General features: G+C 39.8%; 1 protein-coding gene and 1 non-coding gene across 2 annotated transcripts in view; one reads left to right on the top strand and one right to left on the bottom strand.

Annotated features, from left to right (window-relative positions):
* Znf277 (zinc finger protein 277) overlaps positions 1 to 17,909 on the bottom strand; it is a 122,101-nt gene that overhangs the window by 8,001 nt on the left and 96,191 nt on the right. Inside the window, exons 5-8 of the mRNA XM_051145116.1 lie at positions 15,390 to 15,481; positions 10,731 to 10,841; positions 9,935 to 10,067; positions 1,312 to 1,379 (exon numbers count right to left, since the gene is read on the bottom strand). Coding sequence (XP_051001073.1) covers positions 1,312 to 1,379; positions 9,935 to 10,067; positions 10,731 to 10,841; positions 15,390 to 15,481 — 404 coding nt within the window. The remainder of the gene's footprint in view (positions 1 to 1,311; positions 1,380 to 9,934; positions 10,068 to 10,730; positions 10,842 to 15,389; positions 15,482 to 17,909) is intronic.
* LOC127196838 (U6 spliceosomal RNA) lies at positions 6,415 to 6,521 on the top strand. The gene has a single exon (XR_007831557.1). It is a non-coding gene; the product is annotated as a U6 spliceosomal RNA (small nuclear RNA).

Below are 17,909 nucleotides of genomic sequence, written 5' to 3' on the forward strand. Positions count from 1 at the left end.
AAGTTATCTGCTATAACTTTGAAGATCAACTCAATTTCTGACTGAAAAGCAGTAACTACTGGGCTGAGGAGATGGCTCAGTGGTTCAGAGCATGTACTGCTTTCATAGAAGATTTGAGTCTGGTTCCCAGCACCCATGTCTGTTAGCTCACAGACTCAGTTTAAGCTGTTTTTGGAGTTGTGGGACCTTTTAGATGTGGGACCTAGTTGGCCAACTGAGGGCCATGGAGGCAGGTAGAGGGTTATAACTGCTTAGGTTCTGGCCCAAGGCCTCTGCTTGCTCATCTGAAGATGGGAACAGTTATGTTGTAAGCTTCCTCAGCAATGGTGGAACCCTGGTGTCCATGACTGCCCTGCCACAAAACCATTAGCCCAAACAAAGCCTTCTCTTCAGTTGCCTCTTGTCAGGTACTTAGGTTGTATTGATGAGGAAAGTAACTTAAGAAGCAGGGCTATGCATACTATAGCACGGAAATACTGTTTTTGGGCCCTGCAATATACTTTCATTTAGTGAAATCTCTGCAGTTAAAGTGCAGTTCCATGGCCACACGTAGCTACAAGAAAGGCCGCGGAAGTCTCTTATATACATGGCATATAGCACCCTGATAGTTACCAGGGTTTTCATTACTAAGGAAGAAGTAGAAAATGGGTGCACAGAGACAAGCGGAAATCCTTGTCACTGAATGTATGGAATGTGACTTCTCTTTTGGTGCCATCAGTTTCTAACTGGGATCTGAGACAGGCTGTCTAACTTATCTGTGCCACAGCGTCACTACCAGACTCAAACAGTACCACTTCAAAGGATGGGCATAAGAATCAAATAATAGACTGTTGAACACTGTATTAGGACATATGATTATTCAAAGTGTGAATTTATTTTCTTTATCCAAATTCCCTTTGATGGTATTTTTATGTAGGGTAGAAAGGAATATGAAGAAATCAGAAAGCCTTAATCAGATTTCTAGATTTACTGTTATTGTACTTTCAGCAGGTTTTGTCTAAGATGCTAACAATACATATTCATGTTCTTAGCATAATTACTGTATTTGTATGTCCTGCTCTCTGCCTGAAAAAGTAGAAGGTAAAACAAATAAACAAAACCCCAAACCAATCTCACCCAAAAGTATCCTTAGGGATTTTTATGTGAAAATTATTTTAATTTAAAAATCTTGCCATTTTCATGAAAGGATGCATGGCTCAAAGAGACTTTCTTTTATTCTCTCTCTTTTGAATGTTAATTATAGACCAAATTAAAGAACTGTCTGCCTGTTCTTCAACACTGTAATTAACCAGCAGCAGTGACACGCCTTACTCTTCCTGAAGGTCCAGCAACTCTCGATCATCTTCCGACTGCACCTCTTCCCATGACTTCCCGAATTCCTTTTTAGGGAGAACAGAGAGTTTAGACAGAGTAAGGAGAGAGAGAGAAAAAAGTGAGAAGTAGACACAGAACTTAAATATCAGCACCACTCAAACAAACCCACTCAGATGGCTTTGAAGCAGTACAAGGTAGATATATTTAAAAGTTCACTGCCATGATTGAGATGACTAAATCCTGAAATGCTAAAAGCTCAAATAGTAAATGTATTTGTTTCTAAAGAAACAGCAGTAGCTTTTTAATTACGCCTTTCTTTCCACCCCCCACACCCTCTTAATTTTAAATCACTGTTTTTCAACCCTGGATATATATTAGAATCCCTTGAGGATCTGTATTGTTTTGTTTTGTTTAACGAAAACCACCAAGAGCTCCCGGAAAAGACTCTGAAACACCACCCAGCAGCGTGTCCACTCTTTTGACATTGCAAAACGATGTTATTATCTACAGAGTTCACACTTGAGAACAGCACAGTCAAGTTACAGTTAGCCCCAGAATGGTAACAACCACCACCACAGCTGCAGCCACCTGAGATTGAGGAAATGGCTCAGAGGATAAAGTATTTGCCGACAAGTGTGATAACCTTACTTTGGATCCCCAGAACCTACATAAATGTCAGGGAGGCATGTTGGTCACGTGTAATCCCTGCACTTGGGAAGCGCGGACAGGGGATCTCTGAGGCCAGCTGGCTAGCAAGAGTAGCGTAATCGGCGAATCCTGGGTTCAGGGAGAAATCGTTCCAATAAAGTGGAAAGTGAAGGGGAGGACATTCAATATCAACTTCAGGTGTCTGCATGTATGTGCATGCACACAAGCTCTCATGTACACCATATACATATGGGGAAAAACAAACCAAAACAGCACCAACAAAAACAACACCTCCCAGCACTGGGGAGGCAGAGGCAGGCGAATCTCTATGAGTTAGAGGATAAAGGATAGTCTAGTCTACAGAGCAAGTTCCAAGACAGCCAAGGCTACACAGAGAAACCTTGTTTCAAAACAACAACAAAAATAAAAAACAAAATAACAACCAACCAAAAAACTCAACCCAACCCAACCCAAAAATAAAACCTCTAAACCCTGAAAACAATAAACTCCCCAAGTCCCAAAAAACCACCACCACCACCACTACCACCACCACCACCACCACCACCACCACCAACACACACACACACACACACACACACACACACACACACCTAGTAACATTTTAAGGAGGTCTGTGATTTTTTGGGCTGTACTCTTAGCTGTATATTTTTGCTCGCAGCCTGAAACTTGGATACTCTTGTACAGACTGTTTCCATTCTTGTTCTCTTGTTGTCTGTTCCTCAGACAGCAGCCACAGTGTCTTCATAGTTTGAACCCAGTTCAGAGTTCTGACCATGATTTTTGTATTCCCATGGCTTCCCCTGGCTCCTTCTGCATCCTTATGCCTGCTGCCCCTTTCTTCCTCAGGATGCTCCAGCCTGGCTTGTCTTCTTGCTATACCCTCATCGTAGCTGTGATCATCTGTGCAAGCCTAGCACAACATCGGCATTTTATCATGCCTGATGGAGGGGCCCATGAGGACCCCACCCCTACTGAGGCCATTAACTGTTGTTGGAGGAGGAGCTGTGAACTTTCTTTAGCGGTAGTAGGCACTGGTAGGTTACCCTTGCTCCAGTAAATACTCCCGGTCCCCATCCCCCAAGCTCAGTCAAGAGACTCAACACAAAAAGAAAGGTATGAGATAGGGAGACTTGACAGGAAGAAGGGTTCTGTGTGTGTGTGTGTGTGTGTGTGTGTGTGTGTGTGTGTGATAGAGAGACAAAGAGTGTGTGGGGGGGAGAGGGGGAGTGAGGTGTGAAAATGATTAAAATTCATTACATAAACGTATATAACTCAACAATGAAAAAGTAATAACAAGACTCCTATTCCAAGCTACTTAACATTCCTCCATGATGTGGAGGCGTGGGCACTGTTTTATGTGCGTGCTTGTGTTTTTATTTGCTCGTCACTTCCTCCCTTGAGTGTCCAAGGAGACACAGCCTTTGTCCCTGGCTACATTTTCTGATTCTGCCCATAGTAGGTCCTATCGAGTTTTTTTTTTTTTAAATTGTAACTGAAAAAAAGGAAAAAAAAAAAAAAAATAGGGTTTCTCTGTGTAGCATTGGCTGTCCAGGACTCACTTTGTAGAACAGGTTGGAAAAATGTGAAAATTTAAGGTCAGTTTAGATCTTACTTCAGAAAGACCTTGTGAGGTAGTTAAATGACGTCTACGGAGTGCATGCTGGGTGTGAATAGGTATTCAATATCTATTCAAACCTTTTGTCTTTTACAGTCAGTGGATAAGTCCCACTTTTAGGGGCCTTTGTGTGGCAAGTCACAGTGTCAGCAAAGCCCTCTAGAAGGAGTTAGGGTGGTCTATCCTTGTCTAGTAATTTCTATTTCTTCTTTGAACTGTTTTTCTGCTTTATGACATGTCTTCTGTCACTCAAGTCTGCCAAAGCAGACATATACCAAAGCTGATGGAGGCGTGGCCCTGGACATCTTCTCAAAGAGCTGATACAGGTTGGGTCAAGCCCAGCCGGGCCAGCTGTAAGCACAGCCATCCTTTTCACTCAGTGCCTTTCTTCTGGAATACTACAACCAAAATTTTCTCAGCTATGGACACGCCTTCCTCCTAAAATAAAGGGATTCATTTAACTAAAACAAAGAACTATGTGCACCATTACACTTTAGAGGGAACAAGAAAAATGTATCATTCATCAGCTTAATGAGAGGCTTTGAAACTGTCATTACTTATCAGCCAAAGCATAAACTCAGACATGCTGAAATCCACCACACCGTCATTAGAGACAGTTAATCTGAACTCTATAATGCACTTTCAAAAGTCATCATAAGTGTCTGAAGCTCATTATAGGACACCAAGTCTGGTTTCAACACTGTAAACAGGATCTCTGTACCAATTTTTGGTAATATATTAAGAACTTCATGCCATCCTTGGTCTCCCTGGGCTGGGGTTTATGGCCACACGTTTACTGCTACAGGACATTCAGGGAGCGGCCATCTGCGATGTTACTACGTGAGAAGAGCATATGATGCTCAAGCAAATGCTTTGAGGCAAAGGAAAGCAGATTTTTTCCTACTTTGTAACTCAAGCAGCTTTCTTAGTGTTCACTATAACCTGTATTGATTTGTCTTCAAAGTGCAACTTTTAAAATTTACCAAAACAAGAAGAAAATCTATTTTCATTAGTCTATTAGGCGATTAACAATATGCACTTGACAGTGGTCTAAACTTTGTAAAATACTTTGCTTAGGGACAAGAGCTACAGGGGGAAACATGGAAAAAAACAAGGCTCATGACTTCCAATTAAGACACTGTGCTAATGAATCATGTCAGAAAAGCTAAGAACAGAAGAAAAACAAAGTTTGGAAGGCATGTCTGTAAAGATGTTCAAAACACCCCCTCAAACCTCTGCATCAGATGGCTTGTGAGCAGTGAGAGGATGGAAGAAAAAAGAGAACAGATCTTCAAGCAGTACGCCCTACACACACACACACACATCTTTATATGTTAAGTATTTACAGGAGTATAGCAAAACTCTTTAGGCTAGAGGAGCCTACATCTATGTAGCTTTGTATATTTTAAGACTAAATAAAATAAAATGGAACAGACCAAATAGTAAAACCAAAACAACAATTTTCTTTACAAAACTCTGCATTTGAGGCATGAGTGCCTTAGGACTATGTGACTGAAGGCCAGTGACATTAAGCAGTTTGTTGTCCTCAAGGCTGGAACATCTGATGGTGAAACTAAGAGAGAGACCTCATCTCTTAAGAATTACTCTCGTCTCTCGCTGATGAGCAGAAGCAAGATTTGAGGTAGATGATCCAGACTGTGCAAAGGAGTTTCAATGTGTCTGCAAGTCTGTTAGGTTCAAAAACTAACATAAGCTATTAAAGATGCAAATCATCTCACCTAAGAAGAAGCAAAACATTTGTCAATATGCTCAGCTCGGAGGGGAGCTGAAAACAGCCTCTCTGTCCCTGGCTTTGCCATCTTTGGTGACTGCTAGAGTGCATCTTGCCAGGATATCCAGGATGCCCTGGAGATGCAAGAAAGGTTTGAAATGGAACAAGAAGCTCCACAGTGGATGGTTGTACTACTGTTTGTAGACCCCACAGAGGAGGTTGAAGGCTGATTTTGGACAAGATTCTCATCAAGTGTGCTTACACCAGCCTCCTATTCCAGTCTCTGAACTCTAGTAGAGATCTGACCAGCTACCCCATCTGAAAAATGGTTCCTTTTGCCTTAGTCTTCTGCTGTCTGGAAGGCACTCGCAAGTATGTGGAATGCATGAAACAGACAGAATGGATTCAGAGCACAGACTACCAATACAGCTTTATCATTTGCCTGTGTCCCGTGAGGAATAAACCATGGATGTCTTTCCTTCTTTTGCTTTTACTTGGAAAAAGTAAGGTTTTTATCATTACGTATCACTTAGGCAAAATTTTAGGGAATTTATTCTTCATGATAATGACTTATTCTCATTAAATACAGTTCATTAACATGTCTAAAATAAAACTGTAATGATACTGAGAAATTACTGGCTTTAATTTTTCTCTGATGATATATTAATACTATTTGTAAAAGTCTCTTGTATGTATATCCTAAGTGTTATAATGATTTTTACTTATTACCAGACTCTTTAAGCACCCATAGATATTGTTAAGGCTGAGTATCTGGACTTCTTTAATTCAGGGCAGTCATACATCTCAGGGTCTTTGTTGCTTTCTTTTGTCATGTTCAAAAGTGTTTGTATCATTTTAAAAAATGCTAATGCATCAGAATCCATTTTATCTTTTCTTAATCATTTTTATATTTATTAACCATTTACTTCAATACTTGGTCTAAAAATGCTATGGTTGTTAGTAAGAATCATAACACACAGATTAAAGCCAGCTTTACTCTCTGGTTTCTTACTAGAAAACAGGTTTTGCTGTTGTCTTGAATAGGTCATCACAAAATCAACACTTCTTAAAAAAACTCAGCCTAATGCTCGCTTCGGCAGCACATATACTAAAATTGGACTGATACAGAGAAGATTAGCATGGGCCCTGTGCAAAGATGACATGCAAATTTGTGAAGTGTTCCACTTTTTTTTAAAAATCTTTTATTCTTAGGTTTGGAGATAGAGGTTGAAAAGAAGGAAGGGGAAACATTTAACTATATAGGGAAGATAGAACAAAAATAGATTAGTGAATCTATTCTTCAACTTAATGCCTTAATTGTCACTCACAGGGTTATTTTTAATTCACTGGTATAGAATTTTGTATATAGATGCAAAATTAAGTTTAATTTTAGAAACAGTGGTATAGAATTCAAATGTAAGATTATTCATCATACACACTACATATATTTCTACTCTAATATGAGGTATTGTACCCATATAACTCATTATAATGCAAGGTTTACTTCCAATACTTTGAAAGTGCTACTGTAGGCTGTTTAGGAGAAATGAGTTATACAAGTTGTTAGTTGATCAAATCATGGCCATATCAATTACTAGTCTATTTTTATCACAAGAATTTCCACCTTAGGTGCAACAGATAGATATCACTCTATAGAAACATAAGGTAAAGTAGTCAGATAAGGTCTTCAACAACCTCTGAGACTTACAGAATATGGCATTTTAAAATGCTTTTATTATTTTAAAGATTCATTGACAGTGAGACAGGTTAACTCCTGGCAACACACAGACTACCTCAAAGAGGATGCTGAGCATCAAAGAACCTCCTTATGGAGATGGCTTCAAATGTGTCGAAGAAACCACTTAGGAAAATGTCCTCATTTCTATCAGACAGAATTCTGCTTAAAAAAGAGCAAGCTTTGATGCAGGCAGAGTTGACAGTCAAACCCTGCCAACACAGGGTAAGCAAGTCTTCAATAGTTCCTGACTTACAAATATGCTTGTCAGATATACTGGGCCAGAAGCTGAAGATGATGCTCCACCGTCTTAGAGTTTTGGGTGACTGCTCAGGAAGCAAACTATCTCTGTCATCCTCTCATTTGGGAAGCTACTAACCTGTACCCCCTATATACAGAGGTAATCAATTTTATTTCTTCTCAAGTGTCTGATGGAGTTGAAGACCAGGTAGCTTAGTTTTACAATGAAGCTTAGTTGTTTAGGGGTTAAGAACTTTTTAGGTCTAGACAGTTGTTTTAAGTTGATAATGACGAGATATCATAGATACTGATTTACACTCAGAATTTTAGACACACCAAAATAGGAAAGATGTTTTCTTCAAGGTTGCCAAATACAAACAGCCAAAACACTAAAAATGTAACATTTATATAATTCTTGATTGTTTCACGGTTATTATTGCTGTAGGTAATTTATTGCATATATGTATAATAATAATATAAATGTATATATATATATATATATATATATATATATAAAATAAAAAAACCCTGCTGGGCGTGGTGACGCACACCTTTAATCCTAGCACCTGGAGGTAGAGGCAGGTGGATCACTGTGAATTCGAGGGCAGCCTGGTCTACAGAGTGAGTCCAGGACAGCCAAGGCTACAGAGAGACACCCTGACTCAAAAAACAAAAACAAAACAAAACAAAACAAAAATTTAGTTAAAAAAAGAAACAAAACCCAAAAAACCTCAGCCTAAAGAATACAGTGAAGGCACCAGCACTATCTCAACCTAAAGCCAACAGATGCAGTGGATAACTAATGTACCCTGGCTATGTGAGTGTGTGGAAACAACTGAACATCACTACACCCTAGTTTCTTTAGCTATAACGAAGGCTTTCATATAATTGTGTCCTGGGAGGGTGGTTAAATGATCCAGTATATAAATACCTGTGATGGTGCGTGGCTCATAGAAAGATCTCTGCCAGTTGCTGTTATTTTTAAAATGGGCTTTATGCCAATATTATATCCTTTCATTTTCATTTCATATTTACTAAGACCACTGCCTTCTCTTGAGGCATGAACTGCTACAGCAAATCTGTGGTTAGTGCATCCATCATGTTCACCCTAGGGACAGCTGGCACTCATAAATACTGTCAGCTTGACAGCCAGCCACACTACTTGATGCTCAGGGATCAAGAGGTAGTTAGCGTGACTTACAACATTCCAGCAGAATATGAGTGTGCGGACTCTTTGAAGTCTTCCTTCTAGGTAAAGACTCCAGCTCTATTGCGTCCTGCCAACTCACAGCTCTTGTGCATTAGTTGAAAAGGGCCCCGGAAGGAAGAACTATTTCCTAGCTTACTGCAGCAGCTGCACACTCCAGCCAGTGCTGGAGTCCACTTCCTGTTGGAGTGGGCTGGGCCTTGAAGCAGCATTCCCTCTAGGAAGTCATGACTGAATGATTTTAAGAGAAGATGGAAGGACTCAGATAATGCCTTTGCCTTTGGCTGGTTGTAAAACATTTGTAGTAAACCTTGGCAAGGTCCCAGAATCAATCTTTAAGCACATGCTAAACTTACTCCTTGAGGAGAATTTCAGTCTAACACATTATGACTAAGTTAGAACATAAAAAGTGCACGTTAGGGCAGAGGTTTCCAACACAGATCCTGTATACTGCTTTCTATCCAACACATATGAAGTGGCTGATAATATTCACTCAGCCTTTCCAAATCAACAGGTTTAGATTTTAATGTACTTGTATTGAGAGGGGAAAAAACAAACAAATAAAACAAAACTCTTGCTTCAGAAAACACCTGAATCAGAGCTTTCATCTTTCTGTAAAACGAATTACTCCGTTCCTATGGATAGGTAGTATACCTCGTTATACACAGCTAAGAAGCTGGAGGGCTGCGGGCAGGCCTGGTACCGTTCTCTAGTCATTATGTCTGCCCACATCCCCTCCCAGGATTCTAAATAACTCCAGTGAGTTTGTCTCTAGCTGAGTACCTCTTCTTGTCCCCAAAGGATGAACTCACAGCAGGCAGGAGACAGGAGAGAGACTCTGTAATTTAAAACATTTAAAATCCTTGGCATGGGCTACCAAACAAATAAAAAATATTTGCCTAGCAAAATGGAGCAGTTTCTCTGAAACTTACCTCAAAAATAAGCTGGCAGACAATGGTACAGATGCACATTTTATTTTGAGGACAAAGGAAGGATCATTTAGGGAGATGGGAGAAGAGTAAAGAAACTGCTTTTAAAGAATTAGCTTATGTAGTACCTAGCCATCCAATGTTCAATAAATGTTTTTAACAACTGAATACACAAGCCTTTGGCTTCAAGCTGCCAGGTAATACAAATGGGGAATGGTATGAAGAAAATGAAATATTGTTTGTTTTTCATAGTTGCTATCGCATTGCATTCTAGAGATACATTTGTCATCTTTATTGTGGAAACATCTGTCAATCCAAAGACAACGAGTCACATTCGCTTTGTGAGCCACTGCTAACTACTTCTTAATAGTGTTTCTCATTGCCTTTTCCCCTGTGTCCTGACTCATTCATCACTCCGGCATTACTTGGCTTGTAGAAAGATTTTGTTTGCAGCATTGTAACCGAATTCTAAACTATGTAAAGCAAGACTTACCAAGTAATTGATGACATAAAACCGGTCATATTCCCTGTTCTTTGGATTGATCCTACGATGCTGTTTTTTCCTCATGTGATCTTTAAGTGTGTTTTTGTCTCTGAAGGTCTTTTCACAGTACAAACACTGTAAACTAAGAGAAACACATAGCCATTGCTAAACACATCTCTTGAACAGTTGTTGCAAGAGCCTTATTTTTAATTTTACATTTATTTATTTGGGTTATACAAAATGAAGAAAGGTAATATGAATTCTATGCATCCCTCCCCTCCTCCCTTTACCCACTTGGCTTTGTAGAAAGCATGGTTTGCTTGGCTCTGTAGTAGTCTAAATTGGCCAACTTGGCTGTTTAGCTGGAGCTGCAGCAAGGATTGCTCTCTCTTTTTAGACTGAGTAAGCAATGTGACCTTACAGCATTACCTTCCCTGCCACACTGGTTGGCATCCCTGGGAACTATATGCCAAGATAACCCTGTCCTTCCTTAAGTTGTGACCTGCAAGGTATTTGGTTACAGCAACGAGAAAAGTGAGCAACATAGATGATAAGTAAAATTTTTATGATATAACTTATATGGTAAGTGTTTCGCATAAGTCATTTTAATGCAATAATTTAAAACCTCACTAGAAGGCAACATAATCTAGACAAAATGCAAATAATACTAAAATATGTAAAATCTCATAATGTAAGAAATGAGTAACTTATTTCTTTAATTCTAAACTAAATTAATTTAGTAAAATGATTTTTAAAAATTCTGACACATCGAATATTAAATTAATCTTCGTGAGAGAACACCTACTTGTCCAGTTTCTTTTGTAAAGTGCATAGGAATTCAGCGCAGTTCACAATGTTGTCTGGCAAACCAATATTGAAAGCATGCTCTCTGGCCATGTGGTTCAACAGAACAGATCTGCGAAGGCATATGAACAATCTCTATTATTATAAGTAATCCAAGAGCAAATCAGTCTAGGAATAGCATTTATAACAACTAACCAGAGAATAAGCAAGTACTAAATACAGATATAAACCCCTGAGTCTTGTTAGAATGGATATGCTAAACAATACACAAACCCACACGTCCACTTTCTGATAACCGAGTGGCTCAAATCTGTAGGAGCATCAGGTTCTATTTTCTTTCTTTCTTTTTGGTTTTTTGATGATGCTCCAACATTTTAGAGTTTTGGGTGACTGCTCAGATGGCAAACTATCTCTGTCATCCTCATGGTAACCCGGAGGCAGAATTATCAGCTTGTAGGCTCGTTTATGCACAAAAGGGACCTTTATTTCTAAATTTAAGTTTATTTCTACCTTATGTTAAAAACATAATGATGTGCATATTTATTGATGACTGTATGATATTTTGACATATAGATATTACTCAGTGCTTAAGCCATACCTGCTCTAACATGGACCACTCAAACTTTCTTTAGCTTTTCGTGGTACACAGTACATTAGCACTAGCTCTAGTCACTCTATGGGGCAACAACAGCACACCAAACCTCTTACTGTTATTTCCTATGACCGACACATATCGATCAACGTTGCCTTTCCTATCACTCTTCCAGGCATAGGTAGTCAGCACTCTATTCTCAACTCATACAACCTCAGCTTTTGCTCAGATTCCACATATGAGTGAGATCATGAAGTAACTGTTCCTGTGCAAGGCACATTTCAATAACATTCCTCCCAGATTCCATCCCCATTGATGTGACTAAACTCTTTTACAGAGTTGAGTAGTACTCTATGCTATGTATGCGTTACATGAAAATCTTAATTAGTTCCTAACTTCCTCCTCCCTGCACACCATGGGACAGGGTTTCTCTGTGTAGCCCTGGCTGTCCTGGATTCACTTTGTAGACCTGGCGGGCCTTGAACTCACAGTGATTTGCTTGCCTCTGCCGCCCAAATGGTAGGATCACAGTGTGAGTCAGGCTTGAAAATTATAATTTCTATAACTTAAATAACAAGAAGCCTATGTATGTAATATATTGTAACAGGAACTTCTCAGAAATAAAGGTGAGAGTTCAGGAGACGCATGAGTACGTATGTCACTGTCAGGCTGTGCAGAGCTGCTGCACAAGATGTTTCTTTTATATACTTTACTTTATTCCTTCAAAGTGTTAATGGATTTTTTTAAAAAATTAGAAATAAAACAACCTTCTTTTTATGAATGTTTGTTACCTTTTCTGTTTATGATACAAGGGGCACATTTATTAATCTGTGCTTAATGAGCCATCTTCTCTAACTGCTTAGTGGTAACTTGCAACTTCAACTGAAGTACTTTTTGGGTACTTTACACTGCTGGTCAGACCCTCAGAGTTTTCCCAGGATATCCTGTGCATGGGCTGCAGGGCAGAGCCTATGTTGTAGAAGACTCCAGGTAGAAAAAGACTGGGAACTTCTTACAGCAAGTGGGGAGAGCGAATAGATGGCAGTGGTATGATGCACTGAGCTGGAAACTTCCTACCTTTCAATCCACACTAGGGCAGGGCAGAGACCTTAGAATCAAGGAGAAGGGCCAAAACACATTATACATGCCTTAGGCTTTTAGGATGAGATGGAGTCAGAAATAACAGCTGGCTAACAGATATCCAAGATCTCTGGTTCCTATGAGTTATACTAAATTTACAGATGGGAGCCTCCTTCCACAATCTCTGCAGATTAAAGGCCCATCGTCAAAGGTTTGAAACCCTAAGCCAGTGGCTGGTTCAAGGAATGTGTGAGGTAAGAGGTATCCCAAATCTCTGTAAACACTGACTCCTGGAGTCTAACAAGAGTTGACTCAGGGGGAGTTGGGGCAGCACTGTTCTTGGGACCTGTTTATAGGTTCCACTGGGTCAAGCCCCATGCCATCCTGACCCTAAGGTTGTTTCCAAGAGTAGCAGGCCTGAGTCAGATCTACTCAGGGTGTTTAGTACTAACATACAAGTTTTGAGACAGACGCAGATCAAGCAGTTGGTTGAAGAGCTGCAAGGGTATGGGGGGACCCCCTTCTTTCTAGGGTTTGCTGTGCACCCTGAATATGTTCCTGAGGCCTAGTCTTCTTCTAACTTTCTGGGGGCCCGCCACACACCTATCTAGATCTTGAAATTGAGGGGTTGAAAGTTAGCACACAGTGTGAGCGCCACTTTGTCAGCTGAGAAAGCTCAAAGATCTTCCCACCTTGCCACTCTGCTTTCTTCCCAAGGTTTCCATGTCCATTTCAGACTTGGAAGGGGTTGAGTAGATGCAGGGTCAGTATGAAGAGAGGCTGTTGAAGAACCAACAGGCTTCATATGGCTCCAGGCTCTGCTCTGGTGATCAGACTATGTTCTTCTAGTTTCGATTAGGTTGCCTAAAAGTGGCCCAATGTGACCAGGAGTTCCTGGAGATTCCACAGTTGACATCCAGGCCCGGAAGGAGGGCACTACAGAGAGGCAGAACTATCAAGGAGGGGCTTCGCTTTCCATTACTGTGATGGTTAATTTATAAGTCCACTTACATGGTTAAGGAAAGGCCATATAACTAGTAAGGCATTATTTGTGAGGATGCTTATGGAAGAGACTGGTCCATAAATAAGAAAGCTGAATATAGACAAGTACCCTCATCAAAGTAAGGAGGCATGACCCAATCCATTAAGGATTTGGAGAGTGAAATGGACATCTATTTATCTTCTTCTGTCCTTAAGACCCTGAGATGTCACCAGCACTGGTCCTTGGGGTTGCCATGTCTTCAGAATGGGACTAAATTTGCCACTAGTTTTCTTGGATCCTCAGATTACAAAAGGTATTATTTGTGGAACTTTCCTCCTCCTAACTATACGAACCAAGAGCCATAGTCATATTCTTTTATAAATTTTATTGATACCTAAGTAGTTTAACTAGCTAATTCAAAATTGGGCAATTCAACCTATGAACCTGAGGGAAGAAGGCCAGGGGAGGCTGGAATCCTCTGCACTCATTCTCCCAGCACAGCAGCAGCTGGCAAGGCTGGGGGTGTCTGTAGTTTGCTTGAAGATGACACCTTCTGCTTTATCTCCCAGATTATTAAGTTCTTTAAGACCAGCCAAGATGATTCATTAAACTTGTTACTTTAAATTAGTTTCACATCAATTTAGCTTTTAATTTCCACTGAATTAAGTGCACAACAATTTTAACTAGTGTTTCAACTTCTTACCTTCTTTAGAATGTTAATTTTATCATTAATCACACAGTTTTACTTCAAATTAAAAGCTATGGAGAAACTTCTGGTTTTCATAATTATTATAGTTTTCCATATTCACAATGGTCCTTAAAGGCATGTAATGATTATGAACATATAATTAAAACATTCTAGATAGAGTTGAAGCTTACTTAAAATATTGTTTCAAACACTTATCTTCTCAATTTTTGCCCTGAACATTTTAGAAAGAGTTTTCTGCCCTTCTCCTGGTCTCATCCCCTTTCCTGGTTTCACAGTGGACACTGTCAGATCTTTTTTTTTATAGCTCTATGGTCTGGACAAATGGTATTAAGTTAAAAGTATGGCTGTGTGAGAACCATCTACTGCCCCCCCAACCCCAATGATGATAGAATGAGCTCATGCAGCTGCCCCTCCCTGAAAGCAGCACAAACAAAACGGCTTAGTTCTATCAACCTAGAAATTCACAATAATTCAGAGTATACTTATTTAAGGAAAATGACAAAACAATGGCAGGAACTGTGAGCTTAGGTGGCCTTCTCCCTTTCTTTCTCTGCAGATCCTCTCTAGCTTTCACACCAGCAGCCTCTTGGCTGAGGGGGCAGCATGGGAGTAGACATCCCTAGCCTCTGTAACTATTGACCCTGCCTGGCAGGGGCTGCTCAAGCTCTCTTCACAAGGTTCGTCTTTACTTGATCTGAATCAGCTGACTTAGGGAGCAAAATCTTAACACCTGACCATTTGTCCCAAATAATCAACGATTATTTTTATTTATTCATTATTATTATTTTTAAAGATACTGCAGCTGGCTGGATGTGGTGGCATGCACCTTTAATCCCAGCACTAGCGAGGCAGAGGCAGGCAGAACTCTGTGAGGTTGACAAAGCGAGTCCAGGACAGTCAGGACTACAAGAGAAACCCTGTCTCGGAAAAAACAAAAAACAAAAAACAAAAACAAACAACGAAACAAACAAACAAATAATAAAAGATAATGCAGCTGCTTGAAAAAAGTATAAATTATGATAAATAATATAGTAGATAAACCATCTAAGGCAATCTAGGGAGTAAGATATTTTATGAAGCCTTTTGCGAAGGCATGACATACCCACGGGCTTTAGAACATACTCAAGTGTAAGGTTCTATGAAAACCCGGAAAACACCCAAGAAGACCAACCACAAAAATGGCAGCGACGAGTTATGATCAATGTAGGGTGAGGTTTGCTCCAACACAAGTAGAAAACCCTTTAACAAAGGGCAGACATTGGCCCACACAATTTACGAAATTTGCACAATGGCCGACCTGTTTCCAAGGAATTCCTCACTGCAAAACATGCACACGCCGCGGAAGCTCGTATCATTTCGCTCTCGCTGTTGCTGATGCAGAATTTCTTTCTGTAAATTATAAAGAGATCTATGAAGCTGTCTTTGAAGACCCTGCAGTTAGTCACTGATGAGAGCGTAAGAGTACAAAGCTCACGTGTGAAGCCGCTCATGCTTCCCTTGTCTTGCACTGAAACCCATCTAAAAATCAGAGTCTTGAGGGAGGGCACACAAACCTCCATCAAGGGCAGGTCCATGCCCAGCACAATGTGGCCAACACAAGACAAACTCAGTGGTATTTTTAAAAGTTTTTTGTCTCACAGTGTTTTGTCTGGATTTTTTTTTTTAATCATACAGATCTTTTGCTTATATATTAATAGTTTCTGACTTTGCTTTTATGGGTTTTCTCTGTGTGTCAATGTGTGTATCTAAGCATCTGTTTGTGTTTCGTGTGCTTTTTTCTATGATTCTTTTTTCCCTTGTTTATTTTGTTTTATTCTGATTTGTTTCCATTTTATCTTTTATTATCTTTTTAGATGCTTGTTTGTTTTCTAGTGTGAGAAAGGGTGTGAATTTGGGTGAATGTGGAAGTGGGGAAGATCTGGGAGGAGTTGAGGAGAAGAAAGCATAATTAGAATATATTGTATAAAAATGGATTTTCAGTAAAAAAAAAAAAAGAAAGAAAGGAAGGAAGGAAAGAAGGAAGGAAGAAAGAAAGACACATAACAGTAGAATACAGCAGTCATATGGCAATGGATGGAACTCAGAGTCAACAAGGGAAAGTTCTTCCTGAACCTTCCTTTGGCTTGTGTCAGCCCTTTCCTATCTTCACTCTCTCATCAGACCAAAACCTGCTAAGTTCTTTGATTGCTCTTATCCTTAAATCTCCATTCGGTTTGTAATCAAGTTTTGTTAATTCCCCACTATCTCCAATGCCATTACCATGAGCCCAGATTTTATTGAATTCTTTTGAAATTACTATAAATAAATATCATAGTTATGATGATTGCAATCCCTTTTCTCTCAATACATCCACCAAAGGGAGAAAACCATTTATTAAACAGTACTTCATGTACAATTACCGTGTTGTGCTGCAACTGAAATGAGTCGAAAATGTTCTGCTAGGTTCTGCTCTAATCAGGGTGGCTCTACATACTGCTCTTCCTGGGGTGAGTGTGCTCCTTTGTTTTCTCTTTACAAACCATTAGCTAGCTGTTCATTAAGAGCCAGTGAGATTCCTATGCCTTACCTCCAGCTTTCATAAAAAAATCAACATTTTAATGTACATTTCTCGGGCCTGTGAGAATATTAGTCCTCATTTTGTTAAGAGAAAAATTTTACTTAGCCCAACATTTTCTTCCTTTTGATTTAGTACAAATACGAGTGATTTAATGACTCAGTACCCAAGTAATACTAAGCCATAGCAAGTTTTCATTGGCCAGAATTAAGTTAGTGGGATCTTAATTGCACAACCAAAAGGTAATTAAAGTAATATGTAAACTGGTTAGCCTAATTTACAGGATGGTAAGTTAGAGGCAGCCCTGGATAGGCAGGGCAGTAGGTAAGATGATGCTTGCTTAGCATGGATCACATCCTTAACATAAGCCCCAAACTCTGAAGTAGCTGGAGAAATACAGCAGACAAGCACTTGTCCTAGAAACCTACAAGAAGAACATTATGACAGGCAGATTTGGGCCCAGGGGTCCTGCTCAAACTATGGCACCAGCCAAGGATAGTACATGTAGTAAACTTCAAACCCTACCCAGATCTAGCCAATGGACAGGACATTCTCTACAGTTGAGTGGAGAGTGGGGACTGACTTTCACAGGAACTCTGGTGCCCCATATTTGACCACATCCCCTGGATGGGGAGGCCTGGTGGCACTCAGAGGAAGGATAACAGGCTACCAAGAAGAGACTTGATACCCTATGAGCATGTACAGGGGGAAGAGCGTCCCCCTCACAGTCATAGGGGAAGGGAGTAAGGGGAAAATGGGAGGGAGGGAGGAATGGGAGGATACAAGGGATGGGATAAGAATTAAGATGTAATATGAATAAATTAATAAAACATATTTTTAAAAAAGAAAAAACAAGAAAAGAAAAGGACACCAACCACACACAAAATAATTGCAAGAGTGACAATGAGGTTTGCTTGACATAGGAAAAAGCTTTTGCTCAGCAAAGGACCACCAGAGGAAAGAGAAAAATCTTTGCCAGCTATACCTCAGACAGGGGGTTAATATCTATAGTATATAAAGAGGGTCAAAAATTAAACACCAAACCTCTAACTCATCCAACTAATAATGACCTGAAAGAATGAGCAAGTACAATAATCTGCTAACACTATTGAAAAGTGTCGATGTATTTAGTCATCAGGGAAATGTAAATGAAAACTATTCTTACATTTTGTCTCCTCCCAGTCAGAACAGCTGTCATCAAGAAAACAAATGGTGAGGATACACTGCTGGCTGTTGGTGGTAATGTGAGCTATGGACAGAGAC

This window comes from Acomys russatus, chromosome 1 (assembly GCF_903995435.1).
Source record: "Acomys russatus chromosome 1, mAcoRus1.1, whole genome shotgun sequence".
Classification (NCBI taxonomy): domain Eukaryota; kingdom Metazoa; phylum Chordata; class Mammalia; order Rodentia; family Muridae; genus Acomys; species Acomys russatus.